A 27,024-nucleotide genomic window follows, 5' to 3' on the forward strand; every position below is an offset into this window, starting at 1 on the left:
CATAATGTATCATGTCAAATAGTTTAAGTTTGCTGTATGCAATTATACAGTCATAATTACTTTTTACATGAAACTAAAAGTATTTTAAAATAACAATACTTTTGTAAAGCATATTAATATTACTAATATTTAATATTCAAATAGAATTTTCCAAATTAGTGCCATTTTACCCATTTGCTCTGAAAAGTACCCTTCTGCTACAATGTAAACAAAAATGATCCATAAAATGGTGACATTAGACACATAATATGTGACATGGGCTCTTAAACTGAGACCAAATCTTTATTAATCCAAAGCTAGAGAGAGTTTATTTTATGCACATACCCAAAGTGACTAATATCAACTCAATTTTCTTTAAGCCTTGAAAAATTTTATTTTAACATAATGAGAGACAGTGTATAATAAAGACTATGTAGTGCTCTTCTGTAGCTGTTCACCAACTGTTTTTATGATGATAACTCTGAGATCTGGAACGTGACCGAAAATGCGAATGTTTCGCTATTTGTGCTTTAGTGTCAGAATTGGTATACCCTTTGGGAGATTTACATGGGGATCTTGCTATGGAGTCAGAATGTCTTCCATGTGCTCTTGATTTTGCTCCTGAGCTAGTCTGCTTTTGAGGTGAACTTGACTGTGATTTTCCTATTGACTTGGACCTTTTTTGTAAGGACTTGGACCTTGACCGTCCTCTAGAACCAGAATTTCTTCTTGGAGTTCTTGATTGCCTTGCTGAGGTAGACCGCCTTGGTAGTGATTTAGACCGAGATTTAGACTGGCTATAACAAAATCGTCTGTGTCGAGACCTGCAAACATCCAGAATGTTACAACATATATTTCACACAAAATTAGTAAATAGATTATGAAACATCATTTTCAGGAACCTATAAAAATACTTGGAATAACAGTTATATTTTTAGGACATAATCTAAAAGAAATTCTAATTTTATTATGCATGCTTTTGCTTCAAATATAAGTAACAAGCTTGTACTATTTGTCACACTGGAATATATGACCATAAGATTTTTTCATTTGTTGGATATATTTTATGATATGGATCAATTTTGAAAAATACTCTGCATATTTAGTCTGAGCTACATACATCCTAGAAGGCATAGGAAGGGAAGAAGAGAGGGAGGGAGGAAGGAAAAAATTATTTTGTTTATAATGCTTATTTAAAAAAAAACACACAACAAACCCTGAAGGCAGGACTTGTGAGTCCTCCATGATAGAGAAGCTTGTATTAGACTAACTTGCCTATATAAAATAGTTATAAAAAATATTGGACAAAATTTATAAAATGACAGGTTGAAAGCACTGGAGAACAATCAGTAGACGCATAACAAGTAGTTATGAACCTCGGATCTTTTATTAAGACAGCTTTACAAATGACAACATGCGGGAATAGAGCCAAAGCAGAAAACGGCTCTCTGAGCAGAAGAGATAGAAGGGTTAGAATTCAGGGATGTCAGGTTTGAGGAACAAATGGCAGAGAAGAGGGAATTACAGAAAAGAAACCTTAAAATCTGTATACAAATTCTCCTCAAGTTACTGGCCATCATCTAAAGCTGTGCACACAAAGGACGGGACTCCAAGAGGTCATCAGAAAACAGTATCTGGGAGATTCAAGAACTGAGCTGAAATTTTATCAGTCACATATTTGGGAGAAAGACTGGAGTTCAAGCTCCCAAATGGTGGAGGAACATTGGGTTGTTACCCAGGCTTCAATTAAGAACCCAAAAGGGCCACATCCTAGGAGAAGGTGCAAAACTGACTTAACAATGCCTAAAACCAGGCCTTGTCAGAATCAGCGTCTCATATGGATATTTGTACACTTTTGTTCACAGTGGTATAATTCATAACTGCCGAAAGATGGAAGAAACCCAAGTGTCCATCAAATGATGAAGGAATAAGCAAAATGTGGCGTGTGTATATATGTACACACACACACACATATACAGAATGAACTATTACACGGTCAAGAAAAGGAAGTTCTGATACATGCAAAACATGGGTGATCCTCAAAGACATACTTGTGAGTGAAATAAGCCAGAAACAAAAATACAAACTTTTTATGATCTCACTGATATGAAAGAATTAAAATAAGCAAATTTATAAAGTGAGAAACCAGAATATAGTTTACGGGGGGGTGTCAAAGGCTAAGGAAAGGGGTGTTAAAACTTAATTGGTACAGACTTCCAGGAAGATGGCAGAATTGGATAGGCTGAATTCACTCCTGCTCCAAGGAACAGCTACAGAAAGAAAAATCACTAGGACAGCGATTCCAGGGTGCAAGTACCCTGAGAGGGTCTTCTACACCACACAGGGAAACCCTGGTTGAAAAGCGGAGGAATTGAGATGCAGAGAAATGAAGACCATCTAGCTAGTGCAAATGGCCTAATGCTTTCCTTCCCATATTGAGGCCCAGAGCCCTCAGGAGTTCATGGACAGGGAAACGAGGACTAAGAAGTAACCCAAGCTGCGTTCCTCAAACAAGCCATACTCAGGTGTGCCACCTATCCCCCACAGCAACCCGCACCACTTCCATCTGTCCCCCCACATTCACATTCAAGCCCCACCACCTGGCACTCCAAGCACCACTCCCCTCCCCACACCCTGCACATCCTTGCTCCAGACTCCTGGCTCCGCATGTGTGCACACCTATCCCAGCCCCATGCAGTTGGCCCCAGCCCCCTCCCCTGCACACACACACACACCCACCCTGGCCCCACACACCTCACCCCAACCACTCCCCTGCACACATATGCACACCCACTTCACCTGTGCAGGTGCACACTCTCATTATACTCCCCCTCAGGACCTGCACCCCACACCCTGAAGGTGCTCATCCATACATCTGTGCCACATCCACCCCCAGCCCATGCAGATGCACACCCCACACCTCCCAAGCTCTGTGCAGGCACACACCAGTGCTCTGCATCCCCAGACCGATGCATGCATGAACCCCTGCCTCAGCCCCTCCTTCCCCACACACACTCATCCTACCCCCCCACCACATGTACCCCATTCCCTACCCCACAGGTGTGCACATCTGCATCCCAGCTCCCCCGGACACCCCTCCCCACTGAGACCAGTGACTTGCCCTCACAAATCTGCATCCTGGCCTCCCTCCCCTCTGGTACAAGTGTGCATCCACACCCCACACCCCCTGTGCCAGTCTGAATCTGTGGTGGACCCCAGAAAAGCCATGCCCTTTGATCCTCATTCAATATTGCTGGGTGGGAGCATTTTGATTGTTTCCATGAAGATGTGACCCACCCAACTGTGGGTGGTAACTTTTGATGAGATGATTTCCATGGAGGGGTGTCTCTACCCACTGAAGGTGGAGTTGCTTACTGGAATCCTTTAAAAGAGGAAACATTTTGGAGAGAGTCCCTTTTTTGGTAGAGCCACGTGATAGCCAGCAGACGCCGCCATGTTTGCCATGTGCCCTTCTAGCTGAGAGACAAACATTGACCGTTGACCTTCTTGAACCAAGATATCTTTCCCCAGATGCCTTTGATTGGACATTTCTACAGACTTGTTTAATTGGACATTTTCTCGGCCTCAGAACTGTAAACTAGCAACTTATTAAATTCCCCTTTTTAAAAGCCATTTCATTTCTGGTATATGGCATTCCGGCACCAAGCAAACTAGAACACCCCCACACCCCAGCCCTGCTTTCCCAACCCCAGCACCCCTGCAACCTGTACCCAGCACATGTGCACACCTGTGTTCCACCCCCCTGTACCCAGACCTCTGTGCCCCGAATGCCACATTCTGATACCCATGACCCTGTGCTCCACATGCCCATCTGCCATCTGCCTACGGACCCACCCTGAGGTACCTGCAAAGTCCCCTCAAGCCCTGCCACACCCTGCTCCCGTGCACCAAAGGCCTGCCCAAACTGCACTTTGCCCCCACAGAGCCCATGCCTCTCCCACACAGCCCCACGCTCCACACTCCATGCTCCTGGGCACCAGCATAGCACCTCCAACCCACACCTATCCCTGTGCCACAGCCCATCACTGCCCTGGTGCACCCCGCCCCACACCTTACGTCCTGACCTGCACCCATCCTACAAATGCAAAACTTGAGACTACTGAAGAAAATCAACTTCCAAAGTAAACCTATCAAGATAATTACATATCTCAAGGGCAACAGAAAATCACAAAGCATATAAAGATGCAAGCAGATAAAGCCCAGCCTAATGACCAAATTAAAACACTAGAGGAGTCACAGACTTTGGGACAACTAATCAAAGATGTTATTTTTAACTCTACCAAATAAAATCAATGGGCTGGCTAATGACACAAAGTTGATCAAGAAGACACTAGAAGAGCATAAAGAATAATTTGAAAGAATAAAAAGAAAAAAAGCGGATGTCACAAAGATTAAAGATGCTGAAGACTAAATAAAAAATGTACTAGAGATACACAACAGCACATTTGAAGAGGCAAAAGAAAGGATAAGCAAACCAGAGGACAGGACAATTGATTTCAAACAGAGAAAAGGATAAATAGCAAAAAAGATGGAAAAATTTTGAATCAGATTTCAGGGATATGATAGATAAAATGAAGCACATATACATAAGAATCACTGATGTCCCAGAAGGAAAAGAGAAGAGTAAAGGGCTAGGAAGATTAGTTGAGAATATAATGGGGGAAAACCTTCCAAACCTAATAAAAGACATAATTGTAGAAATCAAAAAGGCCCAACAAGCCCCAAATAGAATAAATCCAAATAGGCCTACTCCAAGACACATACTAATCAGTCTGTAAAATGCTGAAGAGCAGCAGAAAATCCTGAAAGCGACAAGAGAAAAGTGATCTGCCATATACAAGGCAAACCACATAAGACTGAATTTGGACTACTCAACAGGCACTATGGAGGCAAGAGGGCAGTGGTATGATATATTTAAGATGCTGAAAGAAGAAAACTTACAGCTAAGAATTCTGTATCCAGCCAAATTATCCTTCAAAACTGAGGAAGAGATTAAAAATTTCACAGGCAAACAAAAGCGAATTTGTCAACAAGAAACCAGCCCTATAAGAAATACTAAAGGGAGTTTTGTCAGCTGAGGAAAAAAAAAAAGATAGGAGAGGGAGGTCTAGAGGAGGGCACAGAATTGCAGAGTACCAGGAAAGGTAACTTAAAGGATAAAAAGAGAAGGAGGGAAAAGAATATCTAGAGCTGACAAATAAAATCCAAAGGATAAGATGGTAGATGTAAGAAATGTCTCTGAATTTTAACAGACTAAACTCACCAATTAAAAGATACAGATTGGCAGAATGGATTCGGAAATATGATCCAGATATATACTGCTTACAAGAGACTCATCTTAGACCCAAGGACACAAATAGATTGAAAATAAAAGGATCAAAAATTGAAAGTAGGACAGCCTTGCCACCCTCACCTTTCCTCCTCCAGAACAGCTACTGGGGGAGTGGAGATAATACAGAGCAGCTCCCGGAGCCACGAGGGAGATCAAAGGGACGGCGTACCCCATCCTGGAACGGCTGACTATCTGGGAGAACCAGCTCCGGTGAGATCACCAAGGGGCACGGGCTTTCCTGGGTGGGATGGCAAGCGACCGGAGTGCCTCCCTTCCACCTTCCCAGGCCAGCTGGTAGAATTGGACAGGCGGTCCCCTTAGGCCGCGGCGGCTGGTGCCCCACCACGCGAGGCCCCCCCGGACCAACTGAGAGAGTTGGGTCGGAAATCCCCAGACTGCGGAGAACAGTGACCGGGGGATCCCTTCCAAACACGTGACTCCCCCGTCCGGCTGGGAACAGTGCACTCTCCCGGGCTGCAACAGCTGGCGCCCTCCCGCCACGCTTGGCGCCCCGGGCCGACTAGCTAATTCGGCCGGACGCTCTCCCGTGCTGCGGCGGCCGGCGACCCTCCCCGCATTTGGAACCCCAGGCCGGCTGGCACTCTTCCAAGACGCTTCGGCTGCCGAACCTTCCCTACAGCGAGAATTTTCCAGAGTTAAAGGACCCACAGCAACTTTCACTGGTGGAACCCGTAGACAAACGTGTGCCACGAGCGCCACCTACTGGGCAGGATAAGAAAAACAGAACCCAGAGATTGCACAGAAAAATCTTTCAACCTGTGGGGTCGAACACCGAGGGAAATCTGACTAAATGCCCAGACGCCAGCAGAAGATAACGGATCACGCTCAGAAAATTGAACATATGGCCCAGTCAAACGAACAGACCAATAGTTCAAATGAGATACAGGAGCTGAAACAACTAATGCTGAATATACGAACAGAAATGGAAAACCTCTTCAAAAACAAAATCGATAAATTGAGGGAGGACATGAAGAAGACATGGGCTGAACAGAAAGAAGAAATAGAAACACTGAAAAAAAAAATCACAGAACTTATGGAAGTGAAAGATAAAGTAGAAAAGATGGAAAAAACAATGGATACCTACAATGACAGATTTAAAGAGACAGAAGATAGAATTAGTGATCTGGAGGATGAAACATCTGAATTCCAAAAAGAAACAGAAACTATCCGGAAAAGAATGGAAAAATTTGAACAAGGTATCAGGGAACTCAAAGACAATGTGAACCGTAAAAATATACGTGTAGTGGGTGTCCCAGAAGGAGAAGAGAAGGGAAAAGGAGGAGAAAACTAATCGAAGAAATTATCACTGAAAATTTCCCAACTCTTATGAAAGACCTAAAATTACAGATCCAAGAAGTGCAGCGCACCCCAAAGAGAGTAGACAAAATAGGCGTTTCCCAAGACACTTACTAGTTAGAATGTCAGAGGTCAAAGAGAAAGAGAGGATCTTGAAAGCAGCGAGAGAGAAGCAATCCATCACATATAAGGGAAACCCAATAAGACTATGTGTAGATTTCTCAGCAGAAACCATGGAGGCTAGAAGGCAGTGGGATGATATATTTAAGTTACTAAAAGAGAAAAACCGCCAGCCAAGACTCCTATATCCAGCAAAATTGTCCTTCAAAAATGAGGGAGAAATTAAAACATTCTCAGACAAAAAGTCACTGAGAGAATTTGTGACCAAGAGACCAGCTCTGCAAGAAATACTAAAGGAAGCACTAGAGTCAGATACAAAAAGACAGAAGAGAGAGGCATGGAGAAAAGTGTAGAAAGAAGGAAAGTCAGATATGATATATATAATACAAAAGGCAAAATGGTAGAGGAAAATATTATCCAAACAGTAATAACTCTAAATGTTAATGGACTGAATTCCCCAATCAAAAGACATAGACTGGCAGAATGGATTAAAAAACAGGATCCTTCTATATGCTGTCTACAGGAAACACATCTTAGACCCAAAGATAAATATAGGTTGAAAGTGAAAGGTTGGGAAAAGATATTTCATGCAAATAACAACCAGAAAAGAGCAGGAGTGGCTATACTAATATCCAACAAATTAGACTTCAAATGTAAAACAGTTAAAAGAGACAAAGAAGGACACTATATACTAATAAAAGGAACAATTAAGCAAGAAGACATAACAATCATAAGTATTTACGCACCGAACCAGAATGCCCCAAAATATGTGAGGAATACACTGCAAACACTGAAAAGGGAAATAGACACATATACCATAATAGTTGGAGACTTCAATTCACCACTCTCATCAATGGACAGAACATCTAGACAGAGGATCAATAAAGAAATAGAGAATCTGAATATTACTATAAATGAGCTTGACTTAACAGACATTTATAGGACATTACATCCCACAACAGCAGGATACACCTTTTTTTCAAGTGCTCATGGATCATTCTCAAAGATAGACCATATGCTGGGTTACAAAGCAAGTCTTAACAAATTTAAAAAGATTGAAATCATACACAACACTTTCTCGGATCATAAAGGAATGAAGTTGGAAATCAATAATAGGCGGAGTGCCAGAAAATTCATAAATACATGGAGGCTCAACAACACACTCTTAAACAACCAGTGGGTCAAAGAAGAAATTGCAAGAGAAATTAGTAAATACCTAGAGGCAAATGAAAATGAAGACACAACATATCAAAACTTATGGGATGCAGCAAAGGCAGTGCTAAGAGGGAAATTTATTGCCCTAAATGCCTTTATCAGAAAAGAAGAAAAGGCAAAAATGCAGGAATTAACTGTCCACTTGGAAGAACTGGAGAAAGAACAGCAAACTAATCCCAAAGCAAGCAAAAGGAAAGAAATAACAAAGATTAGAGCACAAATAAATGAAATTGAAAACATGAAAACAATAGAGAAAATCAATAAGACCAGAAGTTGGTTCTATGAGAAAATCAACAAGATTGATGGGCCCTTAGCAAGATTGACAAAAAGAAGAAGAGAGAGGATGCAAATAAATAGGATTAGAAATGGAAGAGGAGACATAACTACTGACCTCACAGAAATAAAGGAGGTAATAACAGGATACTATGAACAACTTTACGCTAATACATACAACAATTTAGATGAAATGGACAGGTTCCTGGAAAGACATGAACAACCAACTTTGACTCAAGAAGAAATAGACGACCTCAACAAACCAATCACAAGTAAAGAGATTGAATTAGTTATTCAAAAGCTCCCTAAAAAGAAAAGTCCAGGACCAGACGGCTTCACATGTGAATTCTATCAAACATTCCAGAAAGAATTAGTACCTACTCTCCTCAAACTCTTCAACATAATCGAAGTGGAGGGAAAACTACCTAATTCATTTTATGAAGCCAACATCACCCTCATACCAAAACCAGGCAAAGATATTACAAAAAAAGAAAACTACAGACCAATCTCTCTAATGAATACAGATGCAAAAATCCTCAATAAAATTCTAGCAAATCATATCCAACAACACATTAAAAGAAGTATACATCATGACCAAGTAGGATTCATCCCAGGTATGCAAGGATGGTTCAACATAAGAAAATCAATTAATGTAATACACCATATCAACAAATCAAAGCAGAAAAATCACATGATCATCTCAATTGATGCAGAGAAGGCATTTGACAAGATTCAACATCCTTTCCTGTTGAAAACACTTCAAAAGATAGGAATACAAGGGAACTTCCTTAAAATGATAGAGGGAATATATGAAAAACCCACAGCTAATATCATCCTCAATGGGGAAAAATTGAAAACTTTCCCCCTAAGATCAGGAACAAGACAAGGATGTCCACTATCACCACTATTATTCAACATTGTGTTGGAAGTTCTAGCCAGAGCAATTAGGCAAGAAAAAGAAATACAAGGCATCAAAATTGGAAAGGAAGAAGTAAAACTATAACTGTTTGCAGACGATATGATACTATACGTAGAAAACCCAGAAAAATCCACAACAAAATTACTAGAGCTAATAAATGAGTATAGCAAAGTAGCAGGCTACAAGATCAACATTCAAAAATCTGTAGCTTTTCTATACACTAGTAATGAACAAGCTGAGGCGGAAATCAAGAAATGAATCCCATTTACAATCGCAACTAAAAGAATAAAATACCTAGGAATAAATTTAACCAAAGAGACAAAAAACCTATATAAAGAAAACTACAAAAAACTGCTAAAAGAAATCACAGAAGACCTAAATAGATGGAAGGGCATACCGTGTTCATGGATTGGAAGACTAAATATAATTAAGATGTCAATCCTACCTAAACTCATCTACAGATTCAATGCAATACCAATCAAAAGCCCAACAACTTATTTTTCAGAATTAGTAAAAACAATAAGCAAATTTATCTGGAAGGGCAGGTTGCCCCAAATTGCTAAAAACATCTTGAGGAAAAAAACGAAGCTGGAGGTCTAGCGATGCCGGACTTTAAGGCATATTATGAAGCCACAGTGGTCAAAACAGCATGGTATTGGCATAAAGATAGATATATCGACCAATGGAATCGAATAGAGTGCTCAAATATAGACCCTCTCATCTATGGACATTTGATCTTTGATAAGGCAGTCAAGCCAACTCACCTGGGACAGAACAGTCTCTTCAATAAATGGTACCTAGAGAACTGGATATCCATATGCAAACGAATGAAAGAAGACCCGTATCTCACACCTTATACAAAAATTAACTCAAAATGGATCAAAGATCTAAACATTAGGTCTAAGACCATAAAACAGTTAGAGGAAAATGTAGGGAGATATCTTACGAATCTTACAATTGGAGGTGGTTTTATGGACCTTAAACCTAAAGCAAGAGCACTGAAAAAAGAAATAAATAAATGGGAGCTCCTCAAAATTAAACACTTTTGTGCATCAAAGAACTTCATCAAGAAAGTAGAAAGACAGCCTACACAATGGGAGACAATATTTGGAAACGACATATCAGATAAAGGTCTAGTATCCAGAATTTATAAAGAGATTGTTCAACTCAACAACAAAAAGACAGCCAACCCAATTACAAAATGGGAAAAAGACTTGAACAGACACCTACCAGAAGAAGAAATACGGATGGCCAAGAGGCACATGAAGAGATGCTCAATGTCCCTGGCCATTAGAGAAATGCAAATCAAAACCACAATGAGATATCATCTCACACCCACCAGAATGGCCATTATCAACAAAACAGAAAATGACAAGTGCTGGAGAGGATGCGGAGAAAGAGGCACACTTATCCACTGTTGGTGGGAATGTCAAAGGGTGCAACCACTGTGGAAGGCAGTTTGGCAGTTCCTCAAAAAGCTGAATATAGAATTGCCATACGACCCAGCAATACCATTGCTAGGTATCTACTCAAAGGACTTAAGAGCAAAGACACAAACGGACATTTGCACACCAATGTTTATAGCAGCGTTATTTACAATTGCAAAGAGATGGAAACAGCCAAAATGTCCATCAACAGAAGAATGGCTAAACAAACTGTGGTATATACATACGATGGAATATTATGCAGCTTTAAGACAAGATAAAGTTATGAACCATGTAATAACATGGATGGACCTAGAGAATATTATGCTGAGTGAATCCAGCCAAAAACTAAAGGACAAATACTGTATGGTCCCACTGATGTGAACGGACATTCGAGAATAAACTTGAAATATGTCATTGGTAACAGAGTTCAGCAGGAGTTAGAAACAGGGTAAGACAATGGGTAATTGAAGCTGAAGGGATACAGACTGTGCAACAGGACTAGATACAAAAACTCAAAAATGGACAGCACAATAATACCTAATTGTAAAGTAATCATGTTAAAACACTGAATGAAGCTGCATCTGAGCTATAGGTTTTTGTTTTGTTTTGTGTTGTTTTGTTTTGATTTTACTATTATTACTTTTATTTTTTTCTCTATATTAACATTCTATATCTTTTTCGGTTATGTTGCTAGTTCTTCTAAACCAATGCAAATGTACTAAGAAATGATGATCATGCAGCTATGTGATGATGTTAAGAATTAATGATTGCATGTGTAGAATGGTATGATCTCTAAATGTTGGGTTAATTTCTTTTTTTCTGTTAATTAAAAAAAAAAAAGAGAAGGGATAATTGGAGATGAAGGGATACAGACTGTACAACGGGACTGGATATAAAAACTCAGAAATGGACAGCACAATACTACCCAATTGTAATGCAATTATGTTAAAACACTGAATGAAGCTGCATGTGAGGTATAGGTTTTTTGTTTTTGTTTTTTTTGTTTTTTTTTCTTTCTATTATTGTTTTAATTCTTATTCTGTTGTCTTTTTATTTCTTTTTCTAAATCGATGCAAATGTACTAAGAAATGATGAATATGCAACTATGTGATGTTATTAAGAATTACTGATTGTACATGTACATTGAAATGATTTCTAATTGTTTTGTTAATTCTTTTTTTAATTAATAAAAAAAAAAAAATGGACAGCACAATAATACCTAATTGTAAAGTAATCATGTTAAAACACTGAATGAAGCTGCATCTGAGCTATAGGTTTTTGTTTTGTTTAGTTTTGTTTTGTTTTGATTTTACTATTATTACTTTTATTTTTTTCTCTGTATTAACATTCTATATCCTTTTCGGTTATGTTGCTAGTTCTTCTAAACCAATGCAAATGTACTAAGAAATGATGTTCATGCATCTATGTGATGATGTTAAGAATTAATGATTGCATGTGTAGAATGGTATGATCTCTAAATGTTGGGTTAATTTCTTTTTTTCCGTTAATTAAAAAAAAAAAAAAAAAAAAGAGAAGGGATAATTGGAGATGAAGGGATACAGACTGTACAACAGGACTGGATATAAAAACTCAGAAATGGACAGCACAATACTACCCAATTGTAATGCAATTATGTTAAAACACTGAATGAAGCTGCATGTGAGGTATAGGTTTTTTGTTTTTGTTTTTTTTGGTTTTTTTTTTCTATTATTGTTTTAATTCTTATTCTGTTGTCTTTTTATTTCTTTTTCTAAATCGATGCAAATGTACTAAGAAATGATGAATATGCAACTATGTGATGTTATTAAGAATTACTGATTGTACATGTAGATTGGAATGATTTCTAATTGCTTTGTTAATTCTTTTTTTAATTAATAAAAAAAAAGATAAAAAAAAAAAAAAAAGAAGAAAACAAAAATCAAGGACTTGACTGCTCACCTAGAGGAACTAAAGAAAGAACAGCAAACTAACCCCAAAGCAAATAGAAGAAAAGAAATAACAAAGATTAAAGCAGAATTAAATGAATTGAAGAACAAAAGAACAATAGAAAGAATCAATAAAACCAAAAGTTGGTTCTTTGAGAAAATCAATAAAACTGGTAGACTGCTAACTAGCAAGGCTGACAAAGAAAAAAAGAGAGAGGATGCAAATAAACAAATCAGAAATGAGAGGGGGGCCATTACTACAGACCCTGATATAAGAGGATACTATGAACAACTATTCACCACAAACTAGACAACCTAGGTGAAACGGACAAATTCTAAAAAACACACGAACAAACTATACTGACTTGAAAAGAAATAAAAGATCTCAACAAACCAATCAAAAGAGATTCAATTAGTTATCAAAAATCTTCCTACAAAGAAGAGCCCAAGGCCAGGTGGCTTCGTGGGGGAATTTTATCAAGTATTCCATTAAGAACTAACACCAATCCTGCTCAAACTTTTCCAAAAATTGAGGAAAAGGGAATACTACCCAACTCGTTTTAAGATGCTGATATCAGTCTAATACCAGAATTGGGTAAAGATGCTAAAAGAAGAGAAAACTACAGGCCAATTTCCCTAATGAATATAGATGAAAAATTCCCAAGAAAATACTAGCAAATCAAATCCAACAACATTTTAAAAGAATTATACACCACGACCCAGTGGAGTTTATACCAGGAATGCAAGGGTGGCTCAACACAAGAAAATCAAGTAATGTAATACAGCACATTAATAAATTGAAACAGAAAATCACATGGTCATCTAGATTGATGCTGAAAAAGCATTAGACAAAATTCAACACCCTTTTCTGATAAAAACACATCAAAGGTAGGAATCAAAGTGAACTTCCTCAGTATAATAAAGGGCACAAATGAAAAACCCATAGCCAGCATCGTATTCAACAGTGAGAAACTGAAAGCCTTCCTCCTAAGACTGGAAATGAGACAAGGATGCCCTCTGTCACCACTACTAATCAATGCTGTACTAGAAGTTCTAGCCAGAACAATCAGGCAGAAAAAAAGAAAAAAAAAAGGCATCCACATCACAAAGGAAGAAGTGAAACTTTTATTACTTGCAGATGATATGATACTATACTTGGAAAATCCTAAGAAATCTATGACAAAGTTACTTGCACTAATAAACAAATTCAGCAAGTTGGCAGGATATAAGATTAATGTGCAAAAATGAGTCATGTTTCTACACACAAGCAATGACCTAACCAAGGAGTCAATTAAGGAAAAAACTTCATCGAAAATAGCAACTATATGAATCAAGTATCTAGGAATGAACTTAACTAGGGATGTAAAGGACCTGTACACCAAAAAAAAAAAAAATATGACATAACATTGCTAAAAGAAATAAAATAAAATCTAAATAGGTAGAAAGACATTTCCTGCTCATGGATAGGAAGGTTAAATGTAGTTAGGAAGTCAATTCTACCCAAATTGATCTAGAGATTCAATGCAGTACCAATTAAAATTCCAACAACCTATTTTGGAGACTTAGAAAAGTTAGTCACCAAATTCATCCAGAAGGGAAAGTGACCCAGAATAGCTAAAAATATTCTAAAAAGGAGCTTTTAAAGCTTATTATAAAGCCACAGTGGTCAAAACAGCATGGTACTGGCACAAAGATAGAAGTAACAACCATTGGAATAGAATCAAGAGTTCAGAAACAGACTACCAAATCTATGATCAACTGATCTTCAACAAGGCCCCCAACTCAACTGAACTGGGACAAAACAGTCTTTTCAATAAATGGGCATGGGAGAACTGGATTATCAATAGCCGACAGAATGAAAGAGGACCCTTACCTTACACCCTATACAAAAATTAATTCAGTGATTCAAACATCTAAATATAAGGACCAGTATCATAAAACCCCTATAAGTAAATGTAAAGAAACATATTCAAGACCTAGTAATAGGAAGTAGCTTCCTAAACTTTACACCCAAAGCACAAGCAACAAAAGAAAAAAAAACAGATAAATGAGAACTCCTCAAATCAAATGCCTTTGAGCCTCAAAAGACTTTGTCAAAAAAGGAGAAGAGGCAGCCAACTCAATGGGAGAAAATATTTGGAAATCACACATCAGATAAAAGTTTGATATCGTGTATACATAAAGAAATCATACAACTCAACATCAAAGGAACAAACAACCCAATCACAAAATGGGCTAAAAATATGATAGGCGTATTTTAGATGAGCAAATACAGACGGCTAAAAAACACATGAAGAGATGCTCATTTTCATAAGGGAAATGCAGATCAAGACTACAATGATATGCCACCTCACACCTATAAGAATGGCTGCAATTAAACAGGAAACTACAAATGTTGGAGAGGATGTGAAGAAATTGGGACACTTATGCATTGCTGGTGGGAATGTATAATGGTACAGTTGCTATGGAAGACAGTCTGGCGGTTTCTCAGAAAACAAAATATTGAGTTGACCTGGCAATACCACTACATGGTATATACCCAGAACAGCTGAAATCAGTGACACAAACAGACATTTGCACACCAATGTTCACAGCAGCATAATGCACAATCACCCAAGCACCAAAAGATGGAAACAACACAAGTGCCTACAAGAGATGAGTGGATTAATAAAATACCCTATATATATTTTATATAAGTATATATATATATATACATACACACACGATGGAATATTATGTAGCCATAAGATGAAATAATGTCCTGAAACACAGGACAAGGTAGATTAACCATGAAGAAATAATGCTGAGTGAAATAAGCCAGACACAAAGGACAGATACTGTATGATTTTGCTTTTATGACCATGGTAAAGGTAAATTCAGATGCTTATAATACAAATATAGGGGACATAGATATAAATGGAAGCTAGAGATGGGTGAACGGTTAACTAAGAGGTTGAACTTAAAAGTAAGGGAACGGATAGAAGTGAAGGCAGTTCATTAGTGGGTCTATAAGTAATATTGCCATTTTCAAGGTGAACATGATTGAAAGGGGTTGTATAGACCCATGTGTCCCACGAATTAATACTACAAATATGAATAAGTTCTTGCATGAACTATTTCAAAGCTATGAATCTTGTACAAAGAGTGTATGATATCAGGATACTGGGGGAAAACTGCTATTGCATGGTATGGGCTATGTTTAACAGGAAGACATGAACAGTACCATAGCAATTCCAGGCATCAATAATGGGGGGTATTCTGTTCTGGGTATATACTATATAGTGGCATTGCCAGGTCAACTCGATATTTTGCTTTCTGAGAAACCGCCGGACTGTCTTCCATAGCAACTGTACCATTATACATTCCCACCAGCAATGCGTAAGTGTTCCAATTTCTTCACATCCTCTCCAACATTTGTAGTTTCCTGTTTAATTGCAGCCATTCTTATAGGTGTGAGGTGGCATATCATTGTAGTCTTGATCTGCATTTCCCTTATGAAAATGAGCATCTCTTCATGTGCTTTTTAGCCATCTGTATTTGCTCATTAGAAAAATGCCTATCATATCTTTAGCCCAAGAGTTAAGGGGAGGCTTGGATTTTCTATTTGGTGAGGGTAGGTTTATCAGTTAATTTTCTCTTGGGAGTCATGAAAATTGCATAAAATTAAAAGTGTTGATGGACTGTTAATTATGGACATTATACATGACCAATGGATGGAGGTGGCTGAAGGATACACTCACTGAGAAGTAGAATGGTGGTGAATACATATGATCAAATATTGTGCTACTATGGAAAGGAATGAAGTTGTGAGGCATGCAGTGTTGTGAATGAATCTGTGAGACATTTTGTGATGCAAAATAAGCCAAAAACAAAAGATGATTGCCATGGTCTCATTCAGATTTTGAGAGGTTGTGCTATGTATGTACAACCTGGTATCTCCCTGGAACTTTTGGTATCTGTGTTTCACCTAAGACTCAGAGTAGGAGTTCTGCTGTTCTGAAAGTCAGCATTGCCAAATTCAACAACTGTTAAATAAATCAAAAAAGAAATAGGCTTCAATAAGAGATAAGAATAAAGCTGTTCAGGTCAGGATTAAGGTATTTCAGAATACAGGGCTAAGGAAGACATTGTCTGTATTTTAGAGCTTAACCTACTCTATGAGACCAAAGGAAGAAAGGTTTTTTTCTTCCCAGAACCTAAATCTTCAGTAGCACATAATCTAACTCAACCTGTCTGGATATATCATTTAAACAACCCGAACACAGGGAGCCCAGAATGGGAATGAGGGTTGGTAATCTTGAATAGTTTAATCTAATGCCTAGATACATCCCAGAGTATGTTAAGTAGGTAGTCAAAAAGAATTGGCAAAGTCCCTTGAGGCATGGGAGAAAAAATATGAAAAGTATTAAACATTATCACCAAGGAAACCCGATACTATCTCAAACATTAGGGACTCCCATGTCACAGGGCAAGCCCTTGATCTTGTGGCTTGCTCTTGTGAAGCTTATTCATGTAGTGGAGAAGCTTAGCTTACCTACAGTTATGCCTAAGAGTTAATTCTGGAGGACCTCTTCTGTTGCTTAGATTGGCCTCTCACTCTCTAAACCCAACTCTCCAAGTGAAATTATTACCCTCCCCACTATGGACGACATGACTACCAAGGCTGAAAGTCTCCCTGGTAACACAGGATATGACTCCCAAGGATGAGCCTGGCCCTGGCACTGGGGGATCGACAATATCATCCTAAACAAAAGTGGGAAAAGAAGTGTAACAGATAAGGTATTAGCAGCTGAGAGTTCAGAGCTGAGAAGCTACTCTAAAGGTTACTCTTATGCAAGCTTCAGCTAGGCATTGCTACCTATAATGGTTTGCCAACCCCCAAACAAAACCATTCTTGTCAACCCTAAAGAACTATCTAAGGCTTTCTAAAGATTCTACAAAGGTTCCACGCACTATGATTACTTTCCAGAAACTTACAATCTCTAGATGGGTTCCTAGGCTAGATAAGTAATGAAACCCAGGGAGGTCAGCCTCTCCAGAATATCATTTAGTTCCATTCCCCTATCCCATATTATCAATACCCCTTTTCAACATGAAAAAGTTAGAATGGGCATAGCCCAAATAACTCTAAAGACTGGAGAAAGATCAAAAGAAAAGGTGGTGTTATACAGAGAAGGTAGCATTTAACAAATGAGAATGTTTGCTGAAATATTATATTGACATTTCTTTTAGTCTCCAGCAGCTAGAAGTAAAAACCTAAAATTGTTGTATTGCAATCCACACCAAATTCTGAAATCTGTTCTCTGAAATTTATTGTTTTGTATATATGTCATTTTTCACAATGAAAAAAGAAACTTAACTGGTACAGAATTTCTGCTGGGGGGTAATGGAAAAGATGTGGTAATGAATGATGCTGATGATTGCACAACATCATGAACGTAATTAACGATTTACATAACTGAATGTGGTTAAAGGGGGAAATTTTAGGTTGTACATATGTTACTAAAACGACATTTTTTACAAAGCCCATGGCTTATGGGTACAGAGTTTCTATTTGGACAATGAAAGAGTTTTGGCAATGATGGTGGTAAGGATAGCATAACATTGTGAATGTAATTAATATCTCTGAATTGCACACTTAGAAGTGGTTAAAACGGGAAATATTATGTTGAATATGTTTTCAAAATTAAAATAAAAAAAAAAACTTACTGAAAACCAAAGTCAAAGGAAATCTGAAAAGCTGCAAGAGAATAAATGATACATGACCTTTAAAGGAGCCACACCAAAACGGATAGCTGAGTATGTGACTACAGATATCACAAAACAATGGAATGATAATACAAAGAAAGGGGGACAGACCCTTGCCAATACAGAATTCTATCTCCAGCAAAAAATAGCCTCCAAAAATGGAAAATAAAGATGTCTTCAGCAAAATAAAAGCTGAGACTCATTGCCAGCAAACCTGCACCACAGGAAATATAAAAAGAATCTTTTAGACTGAAGGCAAATGATCCCATCAAGAAGCCTGGAACTATAAGGAATGAAAAGCACTGGAAAATAAATATATCAATTTGGTTGAAAATATACTTGAAGAATTTTGTGCAATAAATTTTCTATTGGACCAAGTAATATCTTTCCTTTCACATCAAGAAACAGAGTCAGTTAAGACACTTCATTTATGTAGTTTCACTCTTTGGCTATTAACCTTTAACAGGAATGAGTTAACTCCATTGCAAAACAAAGAGAATTGTGACTTTATATTAATCATATGTTCTGGAATAAAAGCATAGCCTTTTAGAAATTATTAAATTTCATTCATGTTGCAGATAGTTGTAGAAAACAAAATAGAAAAATTGTTTCTGAAATCAAAACCTGACATAGAAAAAAAAAAATCCTGAATGCTATCCTAGAAAGGCCAAAGGACAATTTTAACATTTTTCAGAAACACAAGTGTTTTTGTTCATTTTTTTTGGGGGGTGCATGGTCCAGGAATCAAACCCGGTCTCTCCTGCATGTAAGGCAAGTATTCTACCACAGAACCACCCATGCACCCCTAAGAAACATACGAATTTTAATGTATACATTCATTAACTTATAAATGCAACCTAGATTTATGGAATACCTAATATCACTTATGATCTACAGCTTTTATGGTATACCTAATACCACTTATAGACTACTGCTAAAAGCTGGGGATATAAGCACGGATAAGAGAAAACTCTTTGCTCTTTCAGGAGCGCATAGTCTAGTGATGGCAACAAACTCGCTTATCTCCCCATATCCAATGAAAGCAAAATAAGAGACCTGTTTTTAGTTCACAGTAATACCACACATACCGTACACACTTATAGTGTATAAGTGAAGATAGAGACAGAAATTGGACTTAAGCTGGTACAAGTCAAGGAACACCAAAGATTGCCAGCAACCACCAGAAGAGGCAAGGAAGGGAAGAATTTAGAAGAGGAAAGCCTTAGGCAGGAGCATGGTCCTACTAATACCTTAATTTCAGACTTCCAGCGCCCAGAAATGTGAGAGAATAAATTTCTTTTAGCTCACCCAATTTGTGGTGATTTGTTATGATATCCTAAGAAACGAGTACGATGCCAATGAAAAAAAAAATACAGTATTAAAACTCAGTATAAATAATATGTTTAAGATTTTAGATTACAGTCCAGTTATTGTTTCAGTAGCTTTACTGGGCAGTTAATTTTCATTGTCATTTATTCTTATTCTAAGAGAAATAATCTCTCTTAGAGATTATTTACAAAGTAATATTTACAAAAATACTTTGTACTTCCGGAGAAGATGGCGGCTTAGTAAGACGCGCGGGTCTTAGTTTCTCCTCCAGAAAAGCAACTAAAGAAACAGAAACAATACGAAACAGCTCCCGGAGTCACGACAGAGACCAAAAAGACAGCGTACCCCATTCTGGAACAGCTGAACGGGCAGGGAGAATCTGCTGCGGTGAGATACCCGAGGGGCGCGCGTTTTCCCCGCCGGGGTGGCTGGTGACTGGGGTCCCCTCCACGCACGTGGCTCCCCGGTCTGACTGGGAACGTTGGATAGCGGGGCCCTCCCGTCACGCTTGGCGTTTCGGGCCAGCTGGGCAATTAGGACCGGCACTCTCCCAAGCCGCGGCGGCCAGCGACCCCCGCCTCCACGCGCGGTTTCCCGGGCCGACTGCCGTGCAGACAGATGAGCGCCACAAGCGCCACCTACTGGGCAGGAAAAGAAAAACAGAGCCCAGAGATTTCACAGAAAAAGCTTTCAACCAGCTGGGTCCCACACCCAGGGAAATCTGATCAAATGCCCAGACACCAGCAGAAAATAATGGATGACGCTCGGAAAATTGAAGATATGGCCCAGTCAAAGGAACAAACCAATAGTTCAAATGAGATACAGGAGCTGAGACAACTAATGCTGAATATACGAACAGAAATGGAAAAACTCTTCAAAAACCAAATCAATAAATTGAGGGAGGACATGAAGAAGACATGGGCTGAACAAAAAGAAGAAATAGAAAATCTGAAAAAACAAATCACAGAACTTATGGGAGTGAAGGACAAAGAAGAAAAAATGGAAAAAACAATGGATACCTACAATGGTAGATCTAAAGAGACAGAAGCTACAATTAGTGAACTGGAGGATGGAACATCTGAATTCCAAAAAGAAACAGAAACTATAGGGAAAAGAATGGAAAAACTTGAGCAGGGGATCAGGGAACTGAATGACAATATGAAGCGCACAAATATACGTGTTGTGGGTGTCCCAGAAGGAGAAGAGAAGGGAAAAGGAGGAGAAAAACTAATGGAAGAAATTATCACTGAAAATTTCCCAACTCTTATGAAAGACCTAAATTTGCAGATCCAAGAAGTGCAGCGCACCCCAAAGAGAATAGACCCAAATAGGTGTTCTCCAAGACATTTACTAGTTAGAATGTCAGAGGTCAAAGAGAAAGAGAGGATCTTGAAAGCAGCAAGAGAAAAACAATCTGTCACATACAAGGGAAACCCAATAAGACTATGTGTAGATTTCTCAGCAGAAACCATGGAAGCTAGAAGACAGTGGGATGATATATTTAAATTACTAAAAGAGAAAAACTGCCAACCAAGACTCCTATATCCAGCAAAATTGTCCTTCAAAAATGAAGGAGAAATTAAAACATTTATAGACAAAAAGTCACTGAGAGAATTTGTGACCAAGAGACCAGCTCTGCAAGAAATACTAAAGGGAGCACTAGAGTCAGATACGAAAAGACAGAAGAGAGAGGTATGGAGTAAAGTGTAGAAAGAAGGAAAATCAGATATGATATATATAATACAAAAGCCAAAATGGTAGAGGAAAATATTATCCAAACAGTAATAATACTAAAAGTTAATGGACTGAATTTCCCAATCAAAAGACATAGAATGGCAGAATGGATTACGACCCAGCAATACCATTGCTAGGTATCTACTCAAGGGACTTAAGGGCAAAGACACAGACGGACATTTGCACACCAGTGTTTATAGCAGCATTATCTACAATTGCAAAGAGATGGAAACAGCCAAAATGTTCATCAGCAGACGAGTGGCTAAACAAACTGTGGCGTATACCTACGATGGAATATTATGCAGCTTTAAGACAGACTAAACTTATGAAGCATGTAATAACATGGATGGACCTAGAGAACATTATGCTGAGTGAGTCTAGCCCAAAACTAAAGGACAAATACTGTAAGGTCCCACTGATGTGAACCGACATTCGAGAATCAGCTTGGAATATATCATTGGTAACAGAGACCAGCAGGAGTTAGAAACAGGGTAAGATAATGGGTAATTGGAGCTGAAGGGATACAGACTGTGCAACAGGACTAGATACAAAAACTCAAAAATGGACAGCACAATAATACCTAAGTGTAATGTAACTAGGTTGGAACACTGAATGAAGCTGCACCTGAAATATGGTTTTTTGTTTGTTTGTTTGTGTGTTTGTATCTTTTGTTTTTGTTTTTTTTCTTTTTCCTTTATATATATATATATTATTAGTATTATTATTTTAATTCTCTTCTCTATATTAACATTCTATATCTTTTTCTGCTGTTTTGCTAGTTCTTTTCCTAAATCGATGCAAATGTACTAAGAAATGATGATCATACATCTATGTGATGATACTAAGAATTACTGAGTGCATTTGTAGAATGGAATGATTTCTAAATGTTGTGTTAATTTCTTTTCTTTTTTTTGATTAATAAAAAAACTTAAAAAAAATATTAAAAAAAAAATACTTTGTAAAAAATATTTAACAACTTATAAATATTTCTTGCCCAAATTTACCATCTTAATGTCTTTTTCTTACAATGTTGCCATACTTGGAATTTATTCCTAATAATAATTTACCTTTTTAAGTAAATTAATTTATATTAATTTTAGTCAACTTCTTTTCACAAGTGATAGTATTTTTTTTTTAAGTTTAGCTAGTATCTGAGCTCAAGCTTCTGAATGTTTGGGTTCATTTATGTAAAATTGTATCTAAAATTCCTCACTTTATTTGTCTCTATATTTTCTCACTTTTTGCTCTTTCTTCAGTGTATATTATCTTTTTATTAAAAGATTAAAGTTACGTCCATTATGAAATAAAAGCACAGGAAGGTATCCAATGAACTCAACTTAAATAACAGTACATGATAATAGAGAAAAGCCTATCTTTCTATGTATCTTAAAAAAATGAAGCAGGTGGCCTGTCTTTAAAAACTCTTCAAAATGTTTTCTGGAAAAGGAAAAATGAGGTTTGCAATCCTCTTGTATTTTGTACTCACTCTTTAAGACTATCAGCGCGCCTCCTGTTTCTACCCCATGAAGAACTTCTACTTCGAGTTCTCCTTTGGCTGGGGCTTCTTGATCTTCTATGATCAGTTGGAGAACAAGGGTGACGTTCTTTTGATTTCATTTGGCCTGGTGCTGGAATATGAAGGATAAGTTTATAACATAATTTATCACCTGAAAATCTCAGTAACAGCCACTTAACTAATACATTCTGTCATTTTATTAAAGAATTTTAAATTAAAAATCTGTCATTGTTGAAATTCATTCCGCTGAATAAACAAGAGCTGAGGCTTAGTAACACTTACTTTTGCGATCACCTTGTGCAAACTGTATTTCAATTTGACGGCCACATACCCACTTCCTATTGAGGTTATAAAGAGCATCTTCAGCATCACGAACATCTTCAAATATGACTAGCTGTTAAGGACACTTTGAACATTAGATATCAAGTAAAATATATAATTTTTATGTGAAAGGTAATTAAAAGGAAAAACAAGTTCAAATTACTAAACTCACATTTCCAGGATAATACAAATAATCAGAAAAAAGATTTTAGTTTTTATTATGAAAACAAATGTCCCATTATGATTTAAAAGACTAGATCTAAAAATAAAAAGAACAGAAGCAAACATGTTATGAAAACAACTTAATTCCAAAGTTGGAAAGCATTATAAAATAAACTGTCCAGAACTCATTCTCTTTTTTGAAGTAGAGGATCTATCAGGTTTTTCAATGAAAAAGCAGCATGCAAAGGCTTTTTTTCTGAAGTTAAAATTACTCTTTCATTAAAAGGATTTTTTAATTATGACCTTTAGGAGAAATTAGTAATTGTAAATAAAATGGCACATAAACAAGTAAGCTAAAATATACTTTCAAAATTGATTTAGCTAATAAATACAACAATTTAGATGAAATGGACGGGTTCCTAGAAAGACATGAACAACCAACTTTGACCCAAGAAGAAATAGACGACCTCAACAAACCAATCACAAGTAAAGAAATTGAATTAGTCATTCAAAAGCTTCCTAAAAAGAAAAGTCCAGGACCAGACGGCTTCACATCTGAATTCTATCAAACATTCCAGAAAGAATTAGTACCAACTCTCCTCAAACTCTTCAAAAAAATTGAAGTGGAGGGAAAACTACCTAATTCATTCTATGAAGCCAACATCACCCTCATACCAAAACCAGGCAAAGATATTACAAAAAAAGAAAACTACAGACCAATCTCTCTAATGAATACAGATGCAAAAATCCTCAATAAAATTCTAGCAAATCGTATCCAACAACACATTAAAAGAAGTATACATCATGACCAAGTAGGATTCATCCCAGGTATGCAAGGATGGTTCAACATAAGAAAATCAATTAATGTAATACACCATATCAACAAATCAAAGCTGAAAAATCACATGATCATCTCAATTGATGCAGAGAAGGCATTTGACAAGATTCAACATCCTTTCCTGTTGAAAACACTTCAAAAGATAGGAATACAAGGGAACTTCCTTAAAATGACAGAGGGAATATATGAAAAACCCACAGCTAATATCATACTCAATGGGGAAAAATTGAAAACTTTCCCCCTAAGGTCAGGAACAAGACAAGGATGTCCACTATCACCACTATTATTCAACATTGTGTTGGAGGTTCTAGCCAGAGCAATTAGACAAGAAAAAGAAATACAAGGCATCAAAGTTGGAAAGGAAGAAGTAAAACTATCACTGTTTGCAGACGATATGATACTATCCGTCGAAAACCTGGAAAAATCCACAACAAAACTACTAGAGCTAATAAATGAGCATAGCAAAGTAGCAGGTTACAAGATCAACATTCAAAAATCTGTAGCATTTCTATACACTAGTAATGAACAAGCCGAGGGGGAATCAAGAAACGAATCCCATTTACAATTGCAATTAAAAGAATAAAATACCTAGGAATAAATTTAACTAAAGAGACAAAAAACCTATATAAAGAAAACTACAAAAAACTGCTAAAAGAAATCACAGAAGACCTAAATAGATGGAAGGGCATACCGAGTTCATGGATTGGAAGACTAAATATAGTTAAGATGTCAATCCTACCTAAATTGATCTACAGATTCAATGCAATACCAATCAAAATCCCAACAACTTATTTTTCAGAAATAGAAAAACCAATAAGCAAATTTATCTGGAAGGGCAGCGTGCCCCGAATTGCAAAAAACATCTTAAGGAAAAAAAAACGAAGCTGGAGGTCTCGCGCTGCCGGACTTTAAGGCATATTATGAAGCCAGAGTGGTCAAAACAGCATGGTATTGGCATAAAGACAGATATATCGACCAATGGAATTGAATAGAGTGCTCAGATATAGACCCTCTCATCTATGGACATCTGATCTTTGATAAGGCAGTCAAGCCAACTCACCTGGGACAGAACAGTCTCTTCAATAAATGGTGCCTAGAGAACTGGCTATCCATATGCAAAAGAATGAAACAGGACCCATATCTCACACCCTATACAAAAATTAATTCAAAATGGATCAAAGATCTAAACATTAGGTCTAAGACCATAAAATGGAAGGAAAATGTAGGGAGATATCTTACGAAACTTACAATTGGAGGTGGTTTTATGGACCTTAAACCTAAAGCAAGAGCACTGAAGAAGGAAATAAATAAATGCGAACTCTTCAAAATTAAACACTTGTGCATCAAAGAACTTCATCAAGAAAGTAGAAAGACAGCCTACACAATGGGAGACAATATTTGGAAACGACATATCAGATAAAGGTCTAGTATCCAGAATTTATAAAGAGATTGTTCAACTCAACAACCAAAAGACAGCCAACCCAATTACAAAATGGGAAAAAGACTTGAACAGACACCTACCAGAAGAGGAAATACAAATGGCCAAAAGGCACATGAAGAGATGCTCAATGTCCCTGGCCATTAGAGAAATGCAAATCAAAACCACAATGAGATATCATCTCACACCCACCAGAATGGCCATTATCAACAAAACAGAAAATGACAAGTGCTGGAGAGGATGCGGAGAAAGAGGCACACATCCACTGTTAGTGGGAATGTCAAATGGTGCAACCACTGTGGAAGGCAGTTTGGCGGTTCCTCAAAAAGCTGAATATAGAATTGCCATACGACCCAGCAATACCATTGCTGGGTATCTACTCAAAGGACTTAAGGGTAAAGACACAAACGGACATTTGCACACCAATGTTTATAGCAGCGTTATTTACAATTGCGAAGAGATGGAAACAGCCAAAATGTCCATCAACAGAAGAATGGCTAAACAAACTGTGGTATATACATACGATGGAATATTATGCAGCTTTAAGACAGGATAAACTTATGAAGCATGTAATAACATGGATGGACCTAGAGAACATTATGCTGAGTGAGTCCAGCCAAAAACCAAAGGACAAATACTGTATGGTCCCACTGATGTGAACGGACATTCGAGAATAAACTTGGAATATGTCATTGGTAAAAAAAAAAAAATTGATTTAGTCCTTTAAAACTGATATTTACCTTTGAACCTACAACTTTAAACATACTTCCATGTTTTACTACTTGAAACATAAGAACAAAGGAAACATGAAAGTAATGTGCAAACATCTGTAATTACATACATTGGTTTATAATACTCCACTAAACTCCCTTATCTATATAAATTATATAACATTAAACCTTCTAATTATAATGGAAAATGGAAACTATTTCAGAAGGTTAATGGATTTAATTTTGTATTAACAGAAAAAGTTCAAGAAAAATATAAAATGAGACTTCGGAAATTACCTCAATGTCACTTGATCTTGAACCTTGACCTTTACTCTTTAAGGCTTGCAAGATGGACTTTATAAGAGACGTAGAACCAACAAAGTCAGACTTGGCTTTGACTCTGGAACTCTGAGTAAATGTAGGAAAGCCGAAGTCTCAACCTGGTGTTGGCTTTGTCTTTTGCTTGATAAAGACTTCCCCTCTTCCAGGTCTTTATATCTGTGTCCACCCTCCCTTTTTATTCCTTGATGCTTGAACTTTAGGTGCATTTTGTCTCGCTTGTGGGTTTTATACTTGGACTCTAGCTAACAGGTTGGTTCAAACTGGGGGGCACTTGCCAGCTACTGTGGACTGCTTTAGATTTTCTGAGATAAAGAAATAAACACATTAAATTAGGCAATATTAATCTCATAACATATAC

General features: G+C 37.5%; 1 protein-coding gene across 1 annotated transcript in view; it reads right to left on the bottom strand.

The window, feature by feature from the left end:
• Nucleotides 1-348: 348 nt before the first annotated feature.
• SRSF12 (serine and arginine rich splicing factor 12) overlaps nucleotides 349-27,024 on the bottom strand; it is a 42,863-nt gene continuing 16,187 nt past the window's right edge. Inside the window, exons 3-5 of the mRNA XM_077162398.1 lie at nucleotides 23,138-23,239; nucleotides 22,826-22,967; nucleotides 349-803 (exon numbers count right to left, since the gene is read on the bottom strand). Coding sequence (XP_077018513.1) covers nucleotides 434-803; nucleotides 22,826-22,967; nucleotides 23,138-23,239 — 614 coding nt within the window. The 3' untranslated portion in view covers nucleotides 349-433. The remainder of the gene's footprint in view (nucleotides 804-22,825; nucleotides 22,968-23,137; nucleotides 23,240-27,024) is intronic.

The sequence above is a fragment of the Tamandua tetradactyla genome, chromosome 5 (assembly GCF_023851605.1).
Source record: "Tamandua tetradactyla isolate mTamTet1 chromosome 5, mTamTet1.pri, whole genome shotgun sequence".
Classification (NCBI taxonomy): Eukaryota; Metazoa; Chordata; class Mammalia; order Pilosa; family Myrmecophagidae; genus Tamandua; species Tamandua tetradactyla.